This window comes from Sorex fumeus, unplaced genomic scaffold (genome assembly GCF_029834395.1).
Source record: "Sorex fumeus unplaced genomic scaffold, SorFum_2.1 ptg000009l, whole genome shotgun sequence".
In the NCBI taxonomy this organism is placed as follows: Eukaryota; Metazoa; Chordata; class Mammalia; order Eulipotyphla; family Soricidae; genus Sorex; species Sorex fumeus.
Genome location: NW_026606066.1, coordinates 22,632,913 through 22,654,926, shown reverse-complemented (window position 1 = coordinate 22,654,926; position 22,014 = coordinate 22,632,913). Strand labels below are relative to the sequence as shown.

The window sequence follows — 22,014 nt, the reverse complement described above, 5'->3', positions numbered from 1 at the left end:
GACTAAACTGAGTTATCCGACTGGGCCTAGACTGCTGCTCCTGTGGAGTGTGTGCATTGCGGTGTGAGGGTTTCAGCCCCACGGTATGTTTGCTACAATAACAAACAAATAAACCAGAAACAGTACAAGCAGAAAAGAACAAGAAATTATTCTAGAAGCAAATATACCAGAGCCCATCCTTCTGAAAACAATTGTAAAAGTAATATGGCTTTGATTTAATGGCAGTTCCTTGTAGAAACTTAAGTGTGTGTGTGTGTGTGAGAGACAGCTTTGTGTTTTATTTTGAAAGATGATTCTAAGTTTTAGTTTTTTTTTTCATCTTTTTTCTTTCTACTTTTATGGTGAAGTTATCAAACTTTATGTAAAAAGTAAATTTAAACAACAAAATCCTGGCGGGGGAGGGATGGAGGATGCTTCCAAGTATTGTTCTGGAGAATGGGAAGTGCTGTGTGTGTGTGTGTGTGTGTGTGTGTGTGTGTGTGTTTAATGTGGTGCCAGAGAATGCTGGTACCTGGCTCCTTACTCTCAGCAGTCATCCAGCTCTTGACAAACATTTTTGCAGTGGACAAAGAAGCCCCTTTTTCTGACATTTAAATCCTGCTATCTGGTTCAGACTAGGAGTAAAGTATGTAATTAGTGCAGAAAAAGCGTCTTGTTACCTCTATTTAACTTTTGGAATTAATTTAATATTACTCATGTAATTATGTGAAACTAATTCTTTTACAGAAGCTGCATATTGAAATGGGATTTAGAGTCACAATAGAAGCAAAATACATGAAAGAAAACCAGTTATTTTTATATCAGTATAATGTACCTGACTACTAGTTGCAAATTTTTCTTTTTTTTAACCTAAGAAAATTTGTGATGTAAGTGAAAAGGTTTCTTTTTGAAAACTCGCTGCTTCCAAATATGCTTCGTTTAAAAGCTGTTTGTCAATTCTCCTGGAGGGTGTTTCGGTTTCGATCTTTCAGTTGTGAACCATTAATTAGTCAGATGAATAAATGTGAAGATGAAGAGCAGATATTTGATTTTATTGGAAGAAACAAAGCCACACTTTCAGAAAATCAAGTTGGATGTGCATTTACTATGCTTTGGGAGTTTCAAAAGCAGAAGACCAGCTTGTTAAAAAATGTTGACTTCATCAAAGACCATCCTCAGTTTGTCACTCTTTATGATATAACTGCAAAGAAAATAGAACTCATGAATGATGATACCCTGGTGAATGTGTTATATATAACACAACAGTAAGTAATGTGCTTTTAGAATCAGTGAAAGTGATTGAATTGATTGGAAGTGTTTTTATATTTTGATTTAGAAAAATCTCTTTAAATGTGGTTTTCCTTCCATAAAATTTTCCTGATAATCTATATTTATTTTTGTAAAATGTTTATAAGATATTTATAATTTAGTACTATTGCTGTTAAAGACCTAGAGTGCAATCAATTGTGAAAATAGAAATGATTAACTTTGGCTTATGTAACTAGATTATTGTGGAATTTTGTAGGAAAATGATTGGTTAGAGAAGAAGAGGATGTAATTAATAGGTAGTCAAACTTCAGATTGCAGACAACAATTAATTATTAGTATCTGACTTAAAAATTTAACACATCATACATGACCAGAGAGTATAGGGGTAAGGCACTTGTCTTGCATGCAAGCTGTACTTTTGGTGTCAAATCCAAAAACACAATTCTTTGACCAATGTTAAGAAACTTTTCTCTTAATTTTCTTCTGAGAGCTTTATGGTTTCTGGTCTTAGACACATACACACACACACACACACACACACACACACACACACATATTTGTTTTTGTTTTGGAGCCACATCCATGATGCTCAGGGGTTACTCCTGGCTCTGAGCTGAGGGATCACTTGTGGCAGTGTCAGGGGACCATATGGGATGCCAGGGATTGAATATGGGTTGACCACTGATCACGTGTGAGGCAAGTGCCTTCCCACTATCTCTCTCTTTTTTTTTTTAATTTTTATTAGTGAAACACCATGAGGTACAGTTGTAGATTTACAAATTTTTGTGCTTGGGTTTCGATTATACAATGATCAAATACCCATCCCTCTACCAGTGCCCATTTTCCACTATCATGGATCCCAGTATCCTTCCCACACCCATCCCCCCCATCCCACCCTGCCTCTGTGGCAGGGCATTCCCTTTTGTTCTCTCTCTCATTTTGGGTGTTGTGGTTTGCAAAAGAGGCATTGAGTGGCAAACATGTTCAGTCCATAGTCTACTTTCAACATGCATCTCCCCTCCTGGGAGGATCCTCCAAACACCCTTTATTTGGGGCTCCCTTCTCTATCTGAGCTGCCCTTTCCCCTAGAATGCCCGGCTGGCCTCTAAGCCATGGAGTAATCCTCCTGGCCACTATCTCTCTTGACCCCAGACTTGCATATTTATTCATTTAAATTTTTTTATTTTTTGGTTTATAATACTATTAATAATGGTTTCTCATGGACATAATTCCAATACCACACCTATCACCGGTGTACTCATTAGACTTACTTTTAAAATTCATATTGAGCTGATTTCTTTATATGTATAAATAAGAATCCAATGTCATTAGTTTTCATGTGACTGTCTAGTTTATCTACTGCCATTTATTATAAAGACTGTCCTTTTTAGGACAATCGAGATAGTGCAGAATGTAGTCAACCTGGGTTTGATACCAGGCACATCATATGGTCCCCTGTGCACTTCCACGGGTGACCCCTAAGCACAGAACCAGGAGTAAGACTGTCTTTTTCCCTGTAGGGTATTATTGGTGTCCTTGTCAGCTATTAGTGACTATATGTAAATGGATTCATTTCTGAGCACTAATCACAGTTTATGTGAAACTGCCAAATTTGCTGATTTGTTAAAGCAATCTTGAGCAAAAAGAACAAAGTTGGAGGTATCATATTTCCTAACTTCAAATTCTATTATATAGTCACAATGGTATGGTACTGGCATAAAAAGAAACATAAAATTTCTTCTCTTCTTTCTTTGCTGCTTGAAATCTCATCTTTGTATTTAAAGGTCCAGAGTTTGTCCCCATTAGATGTTAATTCCCTAATGATGTTTCTCTGTATGCCATGATGAGTGAGATCATTTGGTATTTGTCCACCCGTTGACTTATTTTGCTTAACATGATCCCCAACATTTCCATCTAAGTTGCAGCAAACCTTAAAGTTTTATCCTTTCATTATAGCTTCATAGTACTCCATTGTGAAATATACCACAATTTCTTCATTTGTCTGTCATTTGACGGTACGATTACTTACATATGTTGACTATTTCACTTATCACTGCAGTGAACATAGGTTTGAAAGTCTCTTTTCAAATGATTGGTTTTGTATTCTTGGGCTAGTACCAAAAAGTAGGATTTCAAGATCATAAGGTAATAAGGTTACAATACGGTAATAAGGTTACAATTATTTTCATATTTATAGTAAGGTGTGTTTTTTGTTGTTGTTGTTGTTGTTTGTTTGTTTTTGGACCACATTCAGTGGTGCTCAGCATTTACTCCTGGCTCTGCACTCGGGGATAATGCCTGGTGAGTTTGGGGAACTATATTTGGTGCCTGGAATGGAACCCAGGTCCGCAACATGCAAGGCAAATGCCCTACCCATTGTACTGTCTTATTGGTCCCTAATAGTATTGATGTACATAGTTATTGAATACCATCACCACTAAAGTGCCCGTGATCGTCCACCCCTGTCCCTACATGACCTTTTATTCTACCTTCCTCCCTCTCCCCATCTATCCATTATGTTTTCATTGACAGTTATGGTCTTGGCGCACACAGTTACCTGCCTTAGCTATCACCCAGGTGCTTCAGACCCTCTATCTCTGCTCCTATATTACTATATCATTCCCCTCCTCTCTCTCCACAAACCTGGCACTCTTCAGAGAAATTCTGTTATCTGAGGTTTATTATTGTTGGATAGTGTCCACACCCTTGATTTGTTTCTCTGTAAAAACAGATGAGTGCTGTCATTCTGTGTTTGTTCTTCTGCCTCTGTTTTATTTCCCACTCAGCATGAAACACTCCAGTTCCTCTCAAGTTGTCATGAACTGCATGACTTTATTTTTTCTGGCTGCATACTATTTCATCAACAGTAATCTGTTTAAATTTCTGAAATTTTCTCCTATAAGAATATGTTTATAAGGGATGGAGTGATAATACAGCAGGCTGGGAATTTGCCTTGCATGCGACTGACCCAGATTCTATCCCCGGCATCCCATATGGTTCACCGAGCACTGCCAGAGGTAATTCTTGAGTGCAGAGCCAGGAGTAACCCTTGAGCAATGTCCCAGTTGTGACCCAAAAAGCAATAATAATAATTAGTCAGAGAAAAAAATTGTTATGTGTACTTTTTAACATAACTGGTGTCATTGGACATCTTACTGTTCAGTGGAAGACATTGAAATGAGCAGATGAAAGGTTGAGAAGTTGCACAGGGGAAACTGTAGGTGTTTATTATTTTGTACCAAGAAATTGAAAACTGAAATAAGGTTGGACCAAAAAATAAAGATCAACTCTGTAAAAGTAGGTAACTCGAGTTCACTTTTACTTTAAAAGTCTTACTGGATATATTTTTCATAATTGAAAAAAAAAGTTCAAGAATGAAAACTTTTTTTTTGGTTCTTATTTAGGTTTTCTCTTGAGGCCCATGACCCACTAATTGAAGCACTAGTTACAGAAGCATGGAGAAGAATGGAAAGGCAAGTATTCTGTTTTATCATTTCAAATAAGGATTATTTTTTTCAGGGATCACACAGTAGAATATTGTGGGAAAAGAACAGGGACTATGTTTTTTTTCCTTAAGAGAAAGGAAACAGGGCTGGTTGAGATAGGGCAGGAGATAAGGTGCTTACCTTGTATCCCACTGACCCCACTTCAAATCCCTGGCACCTGATTTGGTCCCCTGGGCACCAATAGGTTTCACTCCTGAGCAAGGACTAGCCCCTGAGCACCTCCAGGTGTTACCAAAAGTAAAGAAAAACTGTTACACTGTCCGCCTGTTGTTCATCAATTCCCTCAAGAGGCACCAGTAACATCTCCATTGTGAGACTTGTTACTGTTTTTGGCATATGAATACACCACAGGGAGCTTGCCAGGCTCTGCCATGTGGGCTGGATACTCTCCGAGAGGGACGAAGGAATCGAACCTGGGTTGGTGTGTGCAAGGCCAACACCCTACCCACTGTACTATCGCTTCAGCCCAAAGAGAAACAAGAAATAAAATTATGCCCTCTTTAATTAATGACAGAGAATGTTGTATGCTTTATATGTATAACATTTATTTATATATGTCACACATAGTTTATATGTATGTAACTATATTATAGGTAAGGTGGTTTCACAACTATTTGTGATCCAGACTTTTTGTTATTTTGGTGCTAGAGATCAAACCCAGGATATATGAATGAGACAGCACTTACCACTGAATCATATTCCTAGCCTGGACTAGGCTTTTGTTGTTGTTGTTGTGTTGTTGTTGGACCATACTTGGTATTGTTCAGGGCTTACTTGTGGCTCTGTGCTCAGGGATGACGCTTGGCGGCCTCAGAGACCATGTGTGGGCCAGGGATAGAAACCTGATTGGCTGCATGGATGGCAAACATCCTACCCACTGTACTACCTCTCTGACCCCTGGACTAGGCTTTTTTGAATCTTCTTTTCTGTAAGTTACAATTCAGGAAAAAAGTATTTGTTGAGTGATAGACTGACAGTATAAACCTAGAGGTTTAGGAGCATTCAAAGAAGCAGAGAGAACCTAGCTGGTAGAGAAGAGAACTGTGTCATACTCTTAGCAGCATTTGGGGGGTGCAGTCTGCTCTCCTTCATGGAGAGGAAGTGAGCAGAGTTCCTTAATTGACCTGGAGGTTTTGGGTCCACTACTGCAAATATTATCAATTCAAATCTAATTCCTACACAGTTAAAATTTCAGCATGCGCCATTATAATCATGTAAAAAATGTGAGATTTGGGGCTGGAGCAATAGCACAGTGGGTAGGGCGTTTGCCTTGCACGCGGCCGACTCAGGTTCGATTCCCAGCATCCCATATGGTCTCCTGAGCACTGCCAGGAGTAACTCCTGAGTGCAGAGCCAGGAGTAACCCCTGTGCATCACCAGATGTGACCCAAGAAGGAAAAAAAAGTGAGATTTGTTCAGGATATTCTTCTTATGAGTATAGAGAATATATCAGTACTATATAAATTAATATATTTGTATATATCTATAAAAGCTGAGATAATAACTCATTTTGTAAATACTGAACTTTAAAAAAAAATTTAGTGATTTTTTTTTTTCTTCCTTTAAACATTTTTCAGGGCTGATGTTGTGGCTCAGTAAGTTTACCCAGTAGACACATTGCATGCCCTAGGTTGCTTTCTGAGGACACACTTAAAAAATCCAATAATGTCTGACTTTTAAACTAGCGAAATGATTTACTTTTACAATTGTAAATAATCAGCATTTTAGTAAAATTTTGATATGACTAATATATAAATAGTATTTTGATTGCTTTTTATTTTATAACTATATTATATGTTTAAATAAAAGTAAATAGTATTGATCTCTTTTTTATGTTTCTTTGAATAGGTTTGATATCAGTTTACTGTCAAAATTTTCTTCTTGCCTCGCAGATCAGCATTTATATTTTAGTCCATTAATGGGAAAAATTGCTGATATTGCAAATAGGAATTTGGAAACTATACAGGACTTAAGGTAAGTTTACTTAGGGGTTTTGAATTGTATTAGAATGGTTCTGAGCATTAGATGCACACACATGTGTAGATTTGCCATTTTTCTAGCTCTATGACTTTGATTTCTTTGAAGTTTGACACTCCCATCTATAAAGCATGCATTGTTTGGCTGGAGAGATAGCTCTGTAGGTTGAGTGTATAAAGACCTGAGTTTGATCCATGGCACTAAGCACTCTGGGAACTACCCTCAAGCATCATGTTCAGAGTAGCACTACCATGTGCTGCCCAAACACCAACAGCAAAGCAAAGCCTAACACATGAATAATAGTGCATACTTTGTAATATTCCTTTAAGAATTAGAGGTAAGGTTTTTAAAGTATATACAATATTGTTGAGATCTATGAAATATTTGAGATTTTTGTCTTATCTGCAAGCTAATAATCTTATTTGCCACCCTTTATCATGTCATTCACACTTAATTATCTTCCTAAATACTCTGTATGCAAATAGTCATTAGGGGCTAAGATTTTAACAGGAATTTAGGGGAAGAGGCTAGGCACAATTCAATTAATAGTATACAACAAGATTTATAGCAGCATTAGTTATAACTTTCAAAAGGTGTGAAACTGTGTCCATTGATTGACAACTGGACAATCAAAATGTATATATATATATACAGTCAGTGTTATTCACATAAAAAAAGGAATCAAATCAGCACCTGTGTGGGTGTTTGATATTTGGACAAAAACTGAGACAGATGCAAAACTAATCCTGCTTTGTAACCCAGAACTCACTGAATTCTTTATGAATTCTGATACAGATAAAAAGGAATACAATTTTTTTTAAAAAAAGGAATAAAATGCTACCACATGGATGAACTTTAAAGATATTATGCTGAAAGAAATTAACCTAGGCAAGAAGATATGATTCCACTTATGTGAGACATGTAGAATAATCAGGTTTAGAAAAAACAAGTAGAGTGGCCAGAGTGATAGTGTAGTGGGTGAGGTGTTTGCCTTGCACGCAACTGACCTGGGCTCAATCCTTAGTATCCATATGGTCCCTCAAGCCCCCGTCAGAAGTAATTCCTGAATGCAGAGCCAGGAGTAACCTCTGAGCATAACTGGGTGTGACCCCAAACTAAACAAACAAACAAACAAAAAAACAAACTCCCAAGTAGAATGGTACAGGAGGAGGGGGAAGGGAGAATAGGGAGTTATTCTTTAATGGGTAAGAAGTTGTAGTTTGGGGAAATTGTAAGGAATCATAGTTTGCAGTTATGTGACAGTGATGGTTGTACAGCACTGAGTATTCTTTTTATTTATTTATTTATTTGATTTTTGGGTCACACCTGGCAATGCACAGGGGTTACTCCTGGCTCTGCACTCAGGAGTTACTCCTGGCAGTGCTCAGGGGACCATATGGGATGCTGGGAATCGAACCCGGGTCAGCAGTGTCCTGACCCACTGTGCTATCTCTCTAGCCCCATGAGTCTTCTTAATACCACTAGCTGTGCACTTAAAAATATCTAATGCAGGGCTAGAGAGATAGTCCAGTGGGTAGGAAGCTTGTCTTGTGTGTGGCCGTTCTGGGTTCAATCCCTGAACTCAGTATGGTCCCCTGAGCCCCATCAGGAGTGACCCTTAAGCAAGAGCAGGAATAAGCCCTGAACACTGCTGGATGTGGCCCCCAAACTAAATGAACAACCCAAATAGTTTTCCTAGTTTCTTTCTATATCTAATGTGTTGGACCTATTCTTTATTATCCTTAACTGACTTCATTTCTTTTTTCTTTTTCAGGTCCTTGTCTGTTCTGATGGTCAACATATCTTCTTTAATATCAAAATCTTTTCAAGAACAATTAATAAAAAGAGCAGAACTTCTTTTTGACAGTGTAGAATCTTCCCAGGTCAACATTGCACGGAGATTAGTCCAATTTCTTCGAAATATTAAATACCCATATTATCCACTACTAGACAGATGCAATCAAGTGTTTATAAGCAATGTGGACCATCTTGATTTGGAATCCATTAGTAAAATCCTTAGTCTGTATCATTCTTTACAGTTTTATAGTTTTGAATTCTCTAAGCTGGCTAGAAAGAGACTAGCTGATATGATTCCTCTGTTTGATCAACCTGCTAATTTTGTAAAATTGTTTGTAGCATTGGGACCTATAGCAGGAACTGAAGAAAAAAAAAGGTAAGTTCAGCCAAAAATGCTTCACTTTTTTGTTTGTTTTTGTTTTTGTTTTTGGGTCATGTCCAGTGTTGCTCGGGGCTTACTTCTAAGCTCTGCACTTGGGATCACTCTTGGCAGGCTCAGGGGACCATATTAGGTGTCAAGGATTGAACCTGGGTCAGCCTGTAAAAATGTTTTACTCTTCATGTTGAGAATATATGGAGTGTTCAAGCTAAAATCTCCTTGTAGTTCTGGAAGGCACAAAAATGCCTTGTATTAGCTTTGGGATGGGAAAATGTCTCCCATGTTCTGCTCTTTGGTTACTTCTAGTAATTTAAACTTATACATCAGACTTTCAGTCTACTGAAAGTGGGACCAGTTACTCACTGGTGGTGGCCAACACAAGAAAGATGAGAGGAACATCATTAAGTGATTTATTATCTCTTCCAAGGCCAGGAGACTTTACATACAGCATTAAGACTTCCCCAATCTCAGAATAAGTTGTAGAATATTCAGAAGAGCCTTGCTAACAAGGATCATTTTCTCTTTTGTTATCTTCCTTTTCTCATCCAAAGCATTTGTTATACACTTTGTTTTATGTTCTGGCATTAGGTTTGAGTGAGTTTGATTGGTCTTCTAGATTTAAGAATTTCCAGTTTTGGCAGACACTGATGTAGATAGAAATGTTTGGGATATAAGTACTAACAAATATAAAGTTAATACATGATTACTAGGTAAGAGCAAACTGATAAGTATGATAAATATATCAACTATACAGCATTGCTTGGAGTTGTATAATAGAGGTATCTTCATCATGACTGTTAGTGAAAAATTCATGGTGCTTTACTTTTTAATTTAATTTAATTTAAAATTAAATCCAGTCAGCTGGCTAGATTGTTCAATGCGAGGGCCTGAGGATGTCGTGGTAGCTCAGGCCCTGTGGTGCTGGGGACTACCAGTCAACCATGGCATCCTTAGGTGTTATCAGGGCCACACCTGACAGTGGCTAGGCTCTTCCAAGGCTGTAACACGGGATGCTCTGGGGCCCATATAGTGCAGGGATGACCTGTGCTATCTCCTTCCTCCTATTTTTTATATTGTTTTAATTTTTTGTTTGTCTCTTTTTGACCACACTCAGCAGTGCTCAGGGATCCCTCTTGGCAGTGCTCTGGTGACCATCTCTGATACGGGGACTCAAACTCATTGAACTCTGTGCAAGGCAAACACCCTACTCACTGTACTATTGCTTTGTAGCTCTTTCTGTTTGTTTTTGGAGCACACCTAATGAGGCTCAAGGGCAACTCTTGACTCTGCACTCTAACAGGGCTCAGGGGACCATATGGGATGCTAGGGATTAGCAGAGTTCGCCATGTGCAAGGCAAACACCCTACCTGCTGTACCTACACACTGGTCCAAACTTTGGAGCTCTTTTTATATTTTAAACTTCTTTGGCTTTTGTGACTACACTTAGTGATACTTGAAGTTCACTTCTAGCTTAGTACTGAGGGGTCACTCTCCTCTGCTTTGGGAGACCATGTGGTGCTGGGGATTGAATCAAGACCTCTCTCATGCAAAGCATGGGTTCCAGCCCTTAGAGCTATTTCCCTGGCCTTGAATTTTATTTATTATTATTTTTTAGCTTTTGGAGGGCCACACCCAACAGCACTCAGGACTTAATTTCTGGGTTTGCACTCAAGAATCACTCCTGGCAGGTTCAGGGAACCGTAAGTGGTTCTGGGGATGGAATTTGCCATGTGCAGGGCAAGAGCCTTAACCACTGTACTATCTTTCTGCATATGCTACCCAGTACCGTCAGGGCTGAGTCCTGAGCACTGAACTAGGAATATCCCTGAGCTCTGCAGAGTGTGGCCACTCTCCTCATCCACCCCCAAACAAAACAAAGAAAAATTCTTTGAGGGCATGGGAGAGAGCTCTGGGGGCTGGAGCCCATGCTTTGCATGCAGAATCTCTGAGTTCCTTCCTGAGCACTGTGTGGTTCTGCTGTTGGCCCCAAAATACAAAACAGGTGTGGCCCCAAAATACAAAAACTAAAAAGGAATCCTTTGAACTATGTGAAAACATTTAAAGATGCTGTATCATGTACCTTAAGAGAATTGTGACAAGACACTGATTTAAAAAAAACTTATTAGAATTTTTTTTGTCACCAACATTGTTGAAATCTGTATATGCAGTTAAAACTTGAACTTAATTAGTAACCTGTCTTCAAGGAATTTATGTTTTAGTTGCAAAGATAGAAATATATGAATATGTAAATACTTGACACTAATGCAGTTTGCGATAAAAACTCATTATGCAGACAGTGCTGTGGGATTACAGAAAAATGAGAATACAAGTTAATGTGGTTGGGAAAAACTTTGGGAAGAACTGAGGTTTGAAATGTTTGATGGGTTGGTGAAAAAGGTGTCATGGTCCTATCCAGTCTGAATAGAAAAGTTAGCCTGCTATCTTCAGATTTCATATTTTAGGCATGTGTTATAAATTATTCTGAAGGACATTTGTATTTTAGATATTTTTATTACTGTGCTTTGGATGATTTACAGATAGCACAGTGAGTAGGGTGTTTGCCTTGCATGTTGCCTTGCACAGTGTGCTTCTGCTGTGCAAGTTCGATTCCTCTGTCCCTCTCAGAGAGCCTGGCAAGCTACCGAGAGTATCCTGCCCACGAGGCAAAACCTGACAAGCTCCCTGTTTTGTATTCGATATGCCAAAAACAGTAATAACAAGTCTCACAGTGGAGGCGTTACTGGTGCCCACTCTTGCAAATTGATGAACAATGGAGGACAGTGCTGCAGTGTAATAACTAGTACTTAGTATATATATGATCTCTATTCATATGCAGTGTATTGACTCCCTGGTCAGATCTTGCTTTAAACTCAGTGCCTCTTTTGCAAACCACAATACCCAAAAGGAGAGAGAGAACAAAGGGGAATGCCCTGCCACAGAGGAAGGGTGGGATGGGGGAGGATGGGAGGTGGGTGCCAGGGAACAAATTAGGGTCAGCCCCATCCAAAGCAAGTGCCTTAGCTCCTGTATTAAGATTCCTTACTCTGCCTTACCTTGTACTAGGTCGACTTATTCAATCATTCTAATTTTTTTTTTTAGTTTTTTGTTTTGTTTTGTGTTTTAATTTTTTATTAGTGAGACACCATGAGGTACAGTTGTAGACTTACATATTTTGTGCTTGGGATTCAACTATACAATGATCAAATACCCATCCCTCCACCAGTGCCCATTTCCCACCACCACGAATCCCAGTATCCCTCCTACCCCCTCACCCCCCCATCCCACCCTGCCTCTGTGACATTCCCCTTTGTTCTCTCTCTCCTTTTGGGTGTTGTGGTTTGCAAAAGAGGCATTGAGTGGCAATCATGTTTGGTCCATAGTCTACTTTCAGCATGCTTCTCCCATCCTGGGAGGATCCTCCCAACACTCTTTATTTGGTGCTCCCTTCTCTACCTGAGGTCCCTTTTCCCCTAGCATGTGTGGCTGGCCTCCAAGCCATTGAGCAAAATTCCTGGTACTAATCTCAGCCACTCTTGGGTGTTAGTCTCCTATTTTGTTACTTTATGTTCCCCAGATGAATGCAATCTTTCTATGTCTATCCCTCTCTTTCTGACTCATTCGCTTAACGTAATACTTTCCATGGAAATACTTTTTCTTTATTCAGTCATATTTTACATTGGTCCTAAATGTATTGGGAGAAAATTAGAATTTTATATTGAATTCATATATTGAATTCATTTTGTTATTTCTTTTCTATTTGTGATCTAGGAACTGTTATTTAAATATCATTTTATAAATTATCAGTTTTTTGATGTTAAGACTTTTTTTTTTCTTTGTGCCTCTAGACTTCAAGCAACTTTATTATTGATGTCAGAGGAGCTGACAAGCCAGCAAGCCCTAGCAGTGATAGGAGCAATGGAAGAGATGGAAAGCAGAAATTCACGTCTGATTAAAAAGTAGGACTTTTGATTCTGTTTGGGTGCCATACCAGGGTACTCAGGGCCTAGAGCTGACAGCAGTGCCTGGGGACAATTACAGCATTGCCTGGAGGACCACACAGTGCCAGGAATTGAATCTAAGCTTCCCTCAGGCAAAACATGTTTGGGCTATCTCCCCTCCAAAAACTGCTTTCTTGAAATTTATGGCATTCAGCTTAGTCATCACTCATTAGGAACAATATTGTTTTAGGAAAATATGTTTTTCAAATAATCTAGCTGTTGTTTTAAAGAAACCAGGAAGTAACATTTAAAGCTTTTATTTTCTCAGCACTTTGTTTTTCAAAATAGAGATTTCAAAATCCTTACAGTTTTGTGTTTCCTTTGCTCTTCCTTTCAAGCAGATTGAATAAAGTGGAGAGCATAGAACAGAACCACACATTTTTTTTTTGGTCATGCCAGAGATTGAACCCGGGGCCTCATGCATAGAAGTCCTCCATTGAGCTCCTCCCTGACCACTGGGAGCCTGCTTTTCCTTTCTTCTTTTTTTCATATTTTGTTTTTGCTCCACACTGGCAATGCTCAGGGCTTATTCCTGGCCTGTGACCAAGGATCACTCCTGGGCTCTGGGTACAATATGTGGTGCTGAGATCAAACCTTGGTACAAGATAGGCAACCTACCTGCTGTACTTTTGCTCTGGCCCCTAGGACCCTGCTTTTCAAAAGAGTACTTTTTGGATAAGCGGTAACATCTTCGGTGGACTTGAGTTTTTTCACAACACAATTGTTACCTTGAAATTATAATATACATGAACTTCTTTTGATTGTTGTTAATTTGATATTCAAAAAAATAGTTTAGATAAATATACTTAATTTTCATTATCTTAATATTTAAAAAAATATTACATCTATTCTGTTTCCTACAATGTACTGCTTCTTAGCATTTCCCATGGCTTTTAAATACCTGAGTTCAATCTCTGGCACTGCATCTGTTGCCCTGAGCATTGACAGCTTTGAAAAGAAGAAAGGAAGAAAAGAAGGAGGGAAGAAGGGAAAGAAAATCAGTTTTCCTAATTGTTAGTAATCCTTGGCAAAGATTTTGTTTTAAGGGGAAAGATGTGGAAATCAATGGCTATTTGATAAGACTTTTAATTAGGAATTAAAGCGATATGTTTTTTTCTCCTCTTTTCCTATCAATAGTAACTATTCATTCACATCTTGATAGAACTTTTTCATTGTTTTGTTTGCATTTCTGTTATCATCTTGAGACAGTTTTCAAGAATAGAAAACCTTTTCTCATTCATTGCTATTTTGCTAGCACAGAGTATAATATCTTTTGTAAAACAACTTCCGAGGGGCTGGACTGGGTAGCCTTGCACGCGGCCGACCCGGGTTCGATCCCCAGAATCCTATATGGTCCCCTGAGCACTGCCCAGGAGTGATTCCTGGGTATAGAGCCAGGAGTAACCCCTGTGCATTTCTGGGTGTGATGCAAAAAGCAAAAATAAAGAAATAAATTTATTTAAAAAAAAACTCCCAAGTGAAATCTGGCTGTAATGTTTTTTTTCTTTTTAGAATTGCTTCAACTCTGCATAAACATTTGGATAGCTATAAACCAATAGAGTTATTGAAGATAATTCGAGCATTGATTTATCTACATTTTCAAAGTAAAGAGCTTTTTATGAAACTCAGAGAATTACTGCTTAGGTAAGATTCAAAGAAAAATGTCTTTTCAATCTTTGATTTTATAATTTATAATGAATTTTATTGAATTGTGTATGGAGTTGTTAGAACTTTGAGAGATGTAATTGGATTACTTATTGTAGTAAACAATAACTTACTATTATTATTTATGGACCACACCTGCTAAGAGCTCTAGGAATCACTTGGTGGGGCTAAGGGGACCATTCAGACAGGATTGAACGCTGCTTGGCTGCATGCAGGGCAAGTGCCTTACCCGCTGTACTATCCTCAGGCTCTGGATTACTTGCTATTAAAATGTTAAAAAACCTAACTTCTTTCACCCCATTCTGCCAGTGCTTGGTATGTTTGAATAAAAATGATGCCAGTAGGGTGATGAGTTCCCTAGGGAATGAATAATCGCAAAAGCCACACTGCTTTCTCTTCTAGAAGAAGCGCAATCTAATTAAACAAGTTTAAACTAGTGTAAATGGCTTCTGAAACAATTCTGGGAATGCAAACAGTTCATGTAATAATGTTTTTGTTTGCTTATTTTCTTTTGGGGTCATACCCAGCTGTGTTCAAGGCTAACTCCTGGCTTTGTACTCTGGTATCACTCTTGATGAGGCTCGGGGGACAATATGGGATGCACAGTATAGAACCTGGGTCAGCTGCATATAAGGCAAACACCCTACCCACTATACTACCTGGCCAATAATGTGTTTTTTAAAAAACACATTAAAATAAAAACATAGATCTGTAAATGTCTAGATCTCCTCTGTCTCTCTCTATAAAATATACATAACCCCTATTCCTTCCCCACATTCTTCTCCTTAACCCTCAGAGTGTTGCAGAGACCACATCTGGGTGTCCAGGATTGAAGCCAGGACCTTGCCTGTGCAAAGCATGTGCTGTACCACTTGAGACACATCCCAGGCTCAAATTAACTTTGCTGCTGTTATTGTAAGGACTACACTCAGTGAACTCTGGGGCCATATCGATACTTTAAAAAAATTTCTGGACCATACCCAGCAATGCTCAGGGGTTACTTCTGGCTCTGCACTTAGGAATTACTCCTAACTGGCAATGCTTGGGGTACCATATGGGATTCCAGGAATTGAACCTGGTCTGCTGCCTGCAAGGCAAATGACCTACTCACTGTACTATTGTTCTGCCCCACCCCCACACCAACCCACTTTTTTAAAAAAATTTTTATTAGTGAAACACCATGAGGTATAGTTGTAGATTTACAATTTTTTGTGCTTGGGTTTAGATTACACAATGATCAAATACCCATCCCTCCACCAGTGCCCATTTTCCACCACCATGGATAATATCCCTTCCATCCCCATCCCCCCCATCCCACCCTGCCTCTATGGCAGGGCATTCCCTTTGGTTCTCTCTCTCCTTTTGGGTCCAACCCACATTTTTAATTGCCCTGTAGCACTGTCCTCCCGTTGTTCATTGATTTGCTCGAGCAGGCACCAGTGCAATATCTCCATTGTGCATTGTGAGACTTGTTGTTACTGTTTTTGGCATATCAAATATGCCATGGGGAGTTTGCTAGGCTCTGCCATGCGGGCGGGATAGTCTCGGTAACCTGCTGGGCTCTCTGAGAGGGTCGGAGGAATCGAACCTGGGTCAGCCACGTGCAAGGCAAACGCTCTACTCACTGTGCTATCACTCCAGCTCAGTATTTTTAATTACATGATTTTTTTTTTTCTGTCTTGAGTCTGCCTCTTTTTGCTCAGTTTTGTTTCTGAGATGTACCCATGCTTTTATCCTTCGTGGTGTTTTGTTGTCAGGATATATAAAAATAATTATCAGTCTAGGGGCCAGAGAGATAGCGCAGTAGATAAGGTGCTTTCTTGCATTGCACATGGCTGACCTGGGTTCTATCTACAGTATCCCATATGGTACCCTGAGTAGGGCAGGAGTGATTCCTGAGTGAGATCCAGGAGTAACCCCTGAGCATTGCCAAAACAAAACAAATGATCAGTCTACTCTTAAAAAAATTGTTTTTATTAATTCACTGTGAGATAAACAGTTACAAAGTTGTCCTTTTTAGTCATACAATGTTTCAACACACATCATCCCTTCACCTATGTACATTTCCTACCAACAATATCCCTAACTTCTCTCCTTCTATCCCCCACCCCTAGTCTGCCTCTATGGCAGATACTTTTCCTTTCTCTCTCTCTCTCTCTCTCTCTCTCTCTCTCTCTTTCTCCCTCTCTCTCTCCCTCTTTCTCCTTCCCTCTCTCCCTCTTTCTGTCTCCCTCCCTCTCTCTGTGTCTCTTTCTGTTTCTGTTTCTCTCTCTCCCTCCCTCCCTCTGTCTCTGTCTCTGTCTCTTGTCTCTGTCTCTATCTCTGTCTGTCTGTCTCTCTCTCTGCTTCCCTCCTGATTTGGTCATTATAGTTTCTGATATAGGTACATAAGGTCATCATGTATACCCCTCTACTTTCAGCATGCAATTCTTCTCCAGAGTTGTCATTGCCAACTGTTATTGTCATCATGGTCCTTTCTCTATCCCAATTTCCCTCTCCTACTTACCCGCACTTGTGACAAGCTTCCAATAGTAGGACAGTCCTCCTGGCACTCATTTACTTTTAATGAGTATTTGCTTTGTTTCCAGTTTGGGGCTACTACAGATACTGCTGTTATTAACATCTGTGTACATATCTCTCAGTAAACATCTGTACACATGTCTTGGATATTTACCAAAATCCATGATCTATGATTGTTGGTTCATAATTTATCATTTTTTATCTGTTGCTCATCGACAAAAGATAAACAGTTTTCTTATGTGGCTGTGCTCGTTAAGTGCCAGCGGGAGAATGCAAGAAATGCCTGCTGCTCCATTGGGTAGTTTTTAATTTTCTAATTTTAGCTAGGTTGCTGGGTCTATACTGGTGTTGTAAATAAACACAAGTGTCTAAGTACCTTTTGAAATTTGAAGAAGTGTCACCAGGGAAGAAAAGAGATCATGTAGAGGTTGTAGAAATTCTCCTTTTACAGAGGTTACTTTTATATAATTTAAAAATTAAAATTTGCTCTTTATTGATTTTTTAGATGGGAGGGTGTAAGGAATTTGACTTATATCGATGGGGATGTTTGACACAAGCTTGAATTCCCTTGCTTGGGCATTTTTAATTATTTTCTAGAGGGGTCTCCCCTGCAGTGCTCAGACTGCTGTGTGGGCCTGACAGTGTTTGGGATTCACAGTGCTCAGGAGTCACCAGGGCTACACTTAGCAATACAGGATCGTGGGGGCCACACAGTGTGAAGGATTGAACTCGGTCTTGTAACATGCTAGGCATGTGCTCTACTGCTAGAGATGATTCTCTCACTATTAGATGTATATGTATGTGAATTTTATGGGGGGCTGCCTGGTATTGCTTGGAAACCTGGAAACTCCTTCTGGGGATATTTCACCTGCTAATATGGGCTTGAAATTTTGGTGCTCAGGATGGCAGTGTAGCACTGCTCTAATCTGTTGGTGCTAGAGGACTCCATAGCCATATCTGGTGGTGTTGGGAGGTTGTGCAGTGGTGGGGATTGAACTCGGGGCCTTGTTCAAGCAGCACATTCTCCAGCCCTTTGAGCAATCTCTCTCTTATAAGATTGCATTTTTTCTTATAAATTTAGTAGTGTACCATGATTTCTTTAGCCATTCATCTCTTATTCAGCACATGGGTTTTCTCTAAACCTTGGCTATTGTAAATAGCACCACAGTGAACATTAGTTGTGCAAATATCTTTTTGAATTAATGGTTTTTGTGGGTTTTTTTTGTTGTTGTTTTTGTTGTTAGTAGATGCCATAAAGGTCATACCTTGCACATGTGAGACCTGGCTTAAATCCTTGGTGGTACTAAAATAAGTTAAAATAACTAGAGAATTTCAGAGATACAGCTTAATCTTTCTCACTCTTCCTCCACACACCCCCCCCCAACTTACTGCATCCACCAAAGTTCCAGTGCCATCTTACCACCTCCAAAAGACTGTCCTATCCGTTTTTCACTTCGCACTTATCCCCGTGGTTACCACAGCAGTTTTTACTGGGTAGAGGAGTTAGGTTTTTTATTTCAGTGGTACCAGGGACTGAACTCAGGTCTCTTGCACGACAGGCGTGAACTTTGCTACTGAACCGCATCCTTGGCTCAGTTTTTTCTTTTTATTGTTGTCAGTTTTTTACTTATTTCTATTCCAAAAATGAGTGAAACCACCTGGTAACTATCTTTTATTTTCTGAGTTATCTTCTCAGATTCTATGCATTTTTTTCTCATTAGAATTTGATGTTATTTAATGGAGGAGTAGTATTCCATTGGGTTTGTATATCACAGCTTCTTTGTCCAGTCAGATGTCAGTTGGCGGTATGTGTCATATGGGCATTTTGGTTGATTCTGCTTTGACTGCTTTGACTATGTTGTTAAGTACACTGTGGCACTGTAGCACTGTCCTCTCGTTGCTCATTAATTTGCTCGAGCAGGCACCAGAACACTATCTTTTTTAATTAAATGGTTCTTCATGTCCTTTGGATAACTGCCTAGGAATGCTGTTGTTGGATCTTAAGGGATTTCTGAGTTTCTGATTTTTTAAAGGAATCTCCAGAAGGAGTTTCCTTTAAGATAAATATCATAACATTGTCAAAAGCTGGGTTGGAGTGATAGTACAGCAGGTAGGGTGTTTGCCTTAGCATCACCAGGAGTAATTCCTGAGTGCAAAGCCAGAAGTAACCCCTGTGCATCACCAGGTGTGACCCAAAAAAGAAAAAAAAATTGTCAAAATTTGAGAACATTAAGGGTTTCAGCGATAGTACAGCAGGTAGGGTGCTTCCCTTGCACAAGGTTGACCTGGATTTGATCCCTGGCATTCCATATGGTTCCCCAAGCCCTACCAGGAATGATCCCTGAGTGCAGAGCCAGGAGTAAGCCCTACACACTGCTGGGTATGGCCCTAAGACAAAACAAAAATTAAAAATTAACATACAGGTGCAAAGCAAAAATTAAAAATTGATTTAACGTGCAGATTATTATATGTTCATGATCCTCAACTATGAAAGAAGGGGAAAAAATAATAAAAACATGGCAAGGCAAGTGCCTTACCCACTGTCCTCTCTGGCCCTATTTAAAAAAATTAGCATACTAATCACAATATTCAACACTAAACATTTTAGGATATAAAATGATACTCAGTTTGATATCATTAAAAAAAGAACCAACTAAGTACCTTTATAAGAAATGGGTGGGCTGAAGAGATTGTACATGGGTCGGGTGCTTGCCTTTCCCTGAGCACTGCCAGGTGTGGCCCCAAAACAAAAAAATAAAATCTTGGACTGTGCTTTAGAACATCTCAAGGCTTTCCCTCTGTAACCCTTAGTAGACCTGTAATCCTTATGTTGACCTAACCCTTTAAAAATTATCTTGTATTTTAAGCCCAACTTGCCTATTATAGCTATTATGTGTTCATATTTCATACATGTATACTGGGCCGATTGTTACTGATGTATTAATTTTGTCTTTCCATGTTTCTCCCCTTCCTTTACAGTCATTTGAAAACTAGCATTATACCAAGTGATATTTCTGCACTGGTTAGTGCTATTTCTCTGCTTCCTTCTCCTCAGCTAGATGAAGCAAGGCTGTCTCGGATTGAAGAAGTTTTACCACAGTGTGACCTCAATGATATAAATGTTTTAGCTACCTCTGTTTTAAGATGGATCCATTACGATCATATGTATTTGGATAATCTAGCTGGGAAACAACTGAAACTACTTCAAAAATTAGATCAGTATGGCCTCCAGAGACTACAAAAATGCAATGATTTGAATTTGTTGTGGGAAGAGCTTAAAACTTTAAAAGGAGACTGGTTTTCCGAGGCACTTCTTGAGGAAGCAGTGGTTACTTTAGAGCGCTTGGTAGATGAGATTAATTACACAAATGTTACAGGAATTGCAACTTTCATTTCTAGAACTAACTACCTCAGTTCTTTGCTACTTGATAAGATAGCCTCTGTGGTCACTCAGCATATTGAAAAGGTGAGATTGAAATGTGATTCATTAACTTTTGATAGTTGTCAATTTCTTTTAAAAAATCATAAACATTTAAATGTAACTCTCGGTCCATACTTTGAGAACTTGATTAGAATTTGAAATTTAAAAATTAAGGTCCAATGTTTGGTTCAGCAGTGATTGTTCCTCCCCTTAATGCCTCATCCTTCAGGACTGTAGGTTTTAGGCTATTGGATATCAACCTTGGATTCATTACAATATTGTTAAGGTCAGTAGTCAAAATTTATCAGCTTAAAGGAAATAATTAAAGCAACACTTATAGTATTAGGATTGTGGAATATTCTAGATATTATTTTTAGTATTTAAAAACAACTTATGGGGGGCAGGGAAATAGTTCAAGTTACCGAGCACATCCCTAGCATGTGTGAGATTGTGGCTTACATTTTTGATATTCCCTCCATCCCAGAATGGCTGGGTGTAATTTCAAACCATCAGGTCATGTGACTGAGCTGAGTATCCTGGTCCACCCAGTACCGCTAGGTGTAGCACCCTATAAGAAGAAAGTTAAGGATCAGAGATGATTCAGTGGACTAGAGCACATGCTTTGCATATAGGAGATACTGGTTTGAGCCCTGGCACTGCATCTTCCTTTGAGCAGAGCCAAGAGTGACCCCAAGCACTGCCAAGTGTGACCCAAAACAAAATAACAAAAGTGTGAGACAGGGCTGGGAAAATGACTCAAAGGGCTGGAATGCAGGTTAAATGCGGGAGCCTGGTGCAATCCCTGGCACCTTGTAGTCCCCTAAGAATTTCTGGGAATGAGCCCCAAGCTTTGAGAGTAGGGAGTAGCCCCTGAGCAACACTGGGTGTGGTATATAAATAAGAAAATATAAAAAAAAAAAGAAAAAGTGTGAGATAAATATGTAAACAGAAATGATCAGGTTCCATGGTCTTTCTTAGACTTATAAAATTTCTTTTATAAAAAGTTCTTTTCTAGACTTTATAAAATGCTACTTTCTGGATTATATGAGAAAAAGCTCACTGGCAAAGTTTTATTTTTATTTATTTAGTTTTGGGTGGCCATACCAAGTAGTGTCCAGGGCTTGCTCCTGGTTCAGTGCTCAGGAATCACTCCTGGTAGGCTCAGGGGACCATATATGGAGCTGGGAATCAATCTGGGTCAGCCACATGTAAGGCAGATGATTTCCCTGATATGCTATCTCTCTGACCTCCAGACAAATCTTTTAGTTAGAGATAGTATTTATCATAAATTAAAGTAAAAGTCCATTTTCTTTTGTTTGAACATGGTGTCTGGCATTTATTAACTATTGGGTAGATAATCTGTAGCACTGTAGCACTGTCCTCCTGTTGTTCATCGATTTGCTCGAGCGACCCACTAATGTCTTCATTGTGAGACTTGTTGTTACTGTGTTTGGCATATCGAATACGTCATGGATAGCTTGCCAGGCTTTGCTGTGTGGGCTA

General features: G+C 39.1%; 1 protein-coding gene and 1 non-coding gene across 3 annotated transcripts in view; both read left to right on the top strand.

Annotated features, from left to right (window-relative positions):
- The first annotated feature begins 876 nt into the window (after positions 1-876).
- Positions 877-22,014, top strand: part of FASTKD1 (FAST kinase domains 1) — a 35,357-nt gene continuing 14,219 nt past the window's right edge. For both annotated transcript variants that reach the window (XM_056110315.1, XM_056110314.1), the window contains exons 1-7: positions 877-1,244; positions 4,653-4,721; positions 6,603-6,728; positions 8,506-8,904; positions 12,753-12,863; positions 14,418-14,549; positions 20,070-20,556. In XM_056110315.1, coding sequence (XP_055966290.1) covers positions 910-1,244; positions 4,653-4,721; positions 6,603-6,728; positions 8,506-8,904; positions 12,753-12,863; positions 14,418-14,549; positions 20,070-20,556 — 1,659 coding nt within the window. In that variant the 5' untranslated portion in view covers positions 877-909. The remainder of the gene's footprint in view (positions 1,245-4,652; positions 4,722-6,602; positions 6,729-8,505; positions 8,905-12,752; positions 12,864-14,417; positions 14,550-20,069; positions 20,557-22,014) is intronic.
- LOC130019839 (small nucleolar RNA SNORA40) lies at positions 7,420-7,541 on the top strand. Its single transcript, XR_008791907.1, has one exon. It is a non-coding gene; the product is annotated as a small nucleolar RNA SNORA40 (small nucleolar RNA).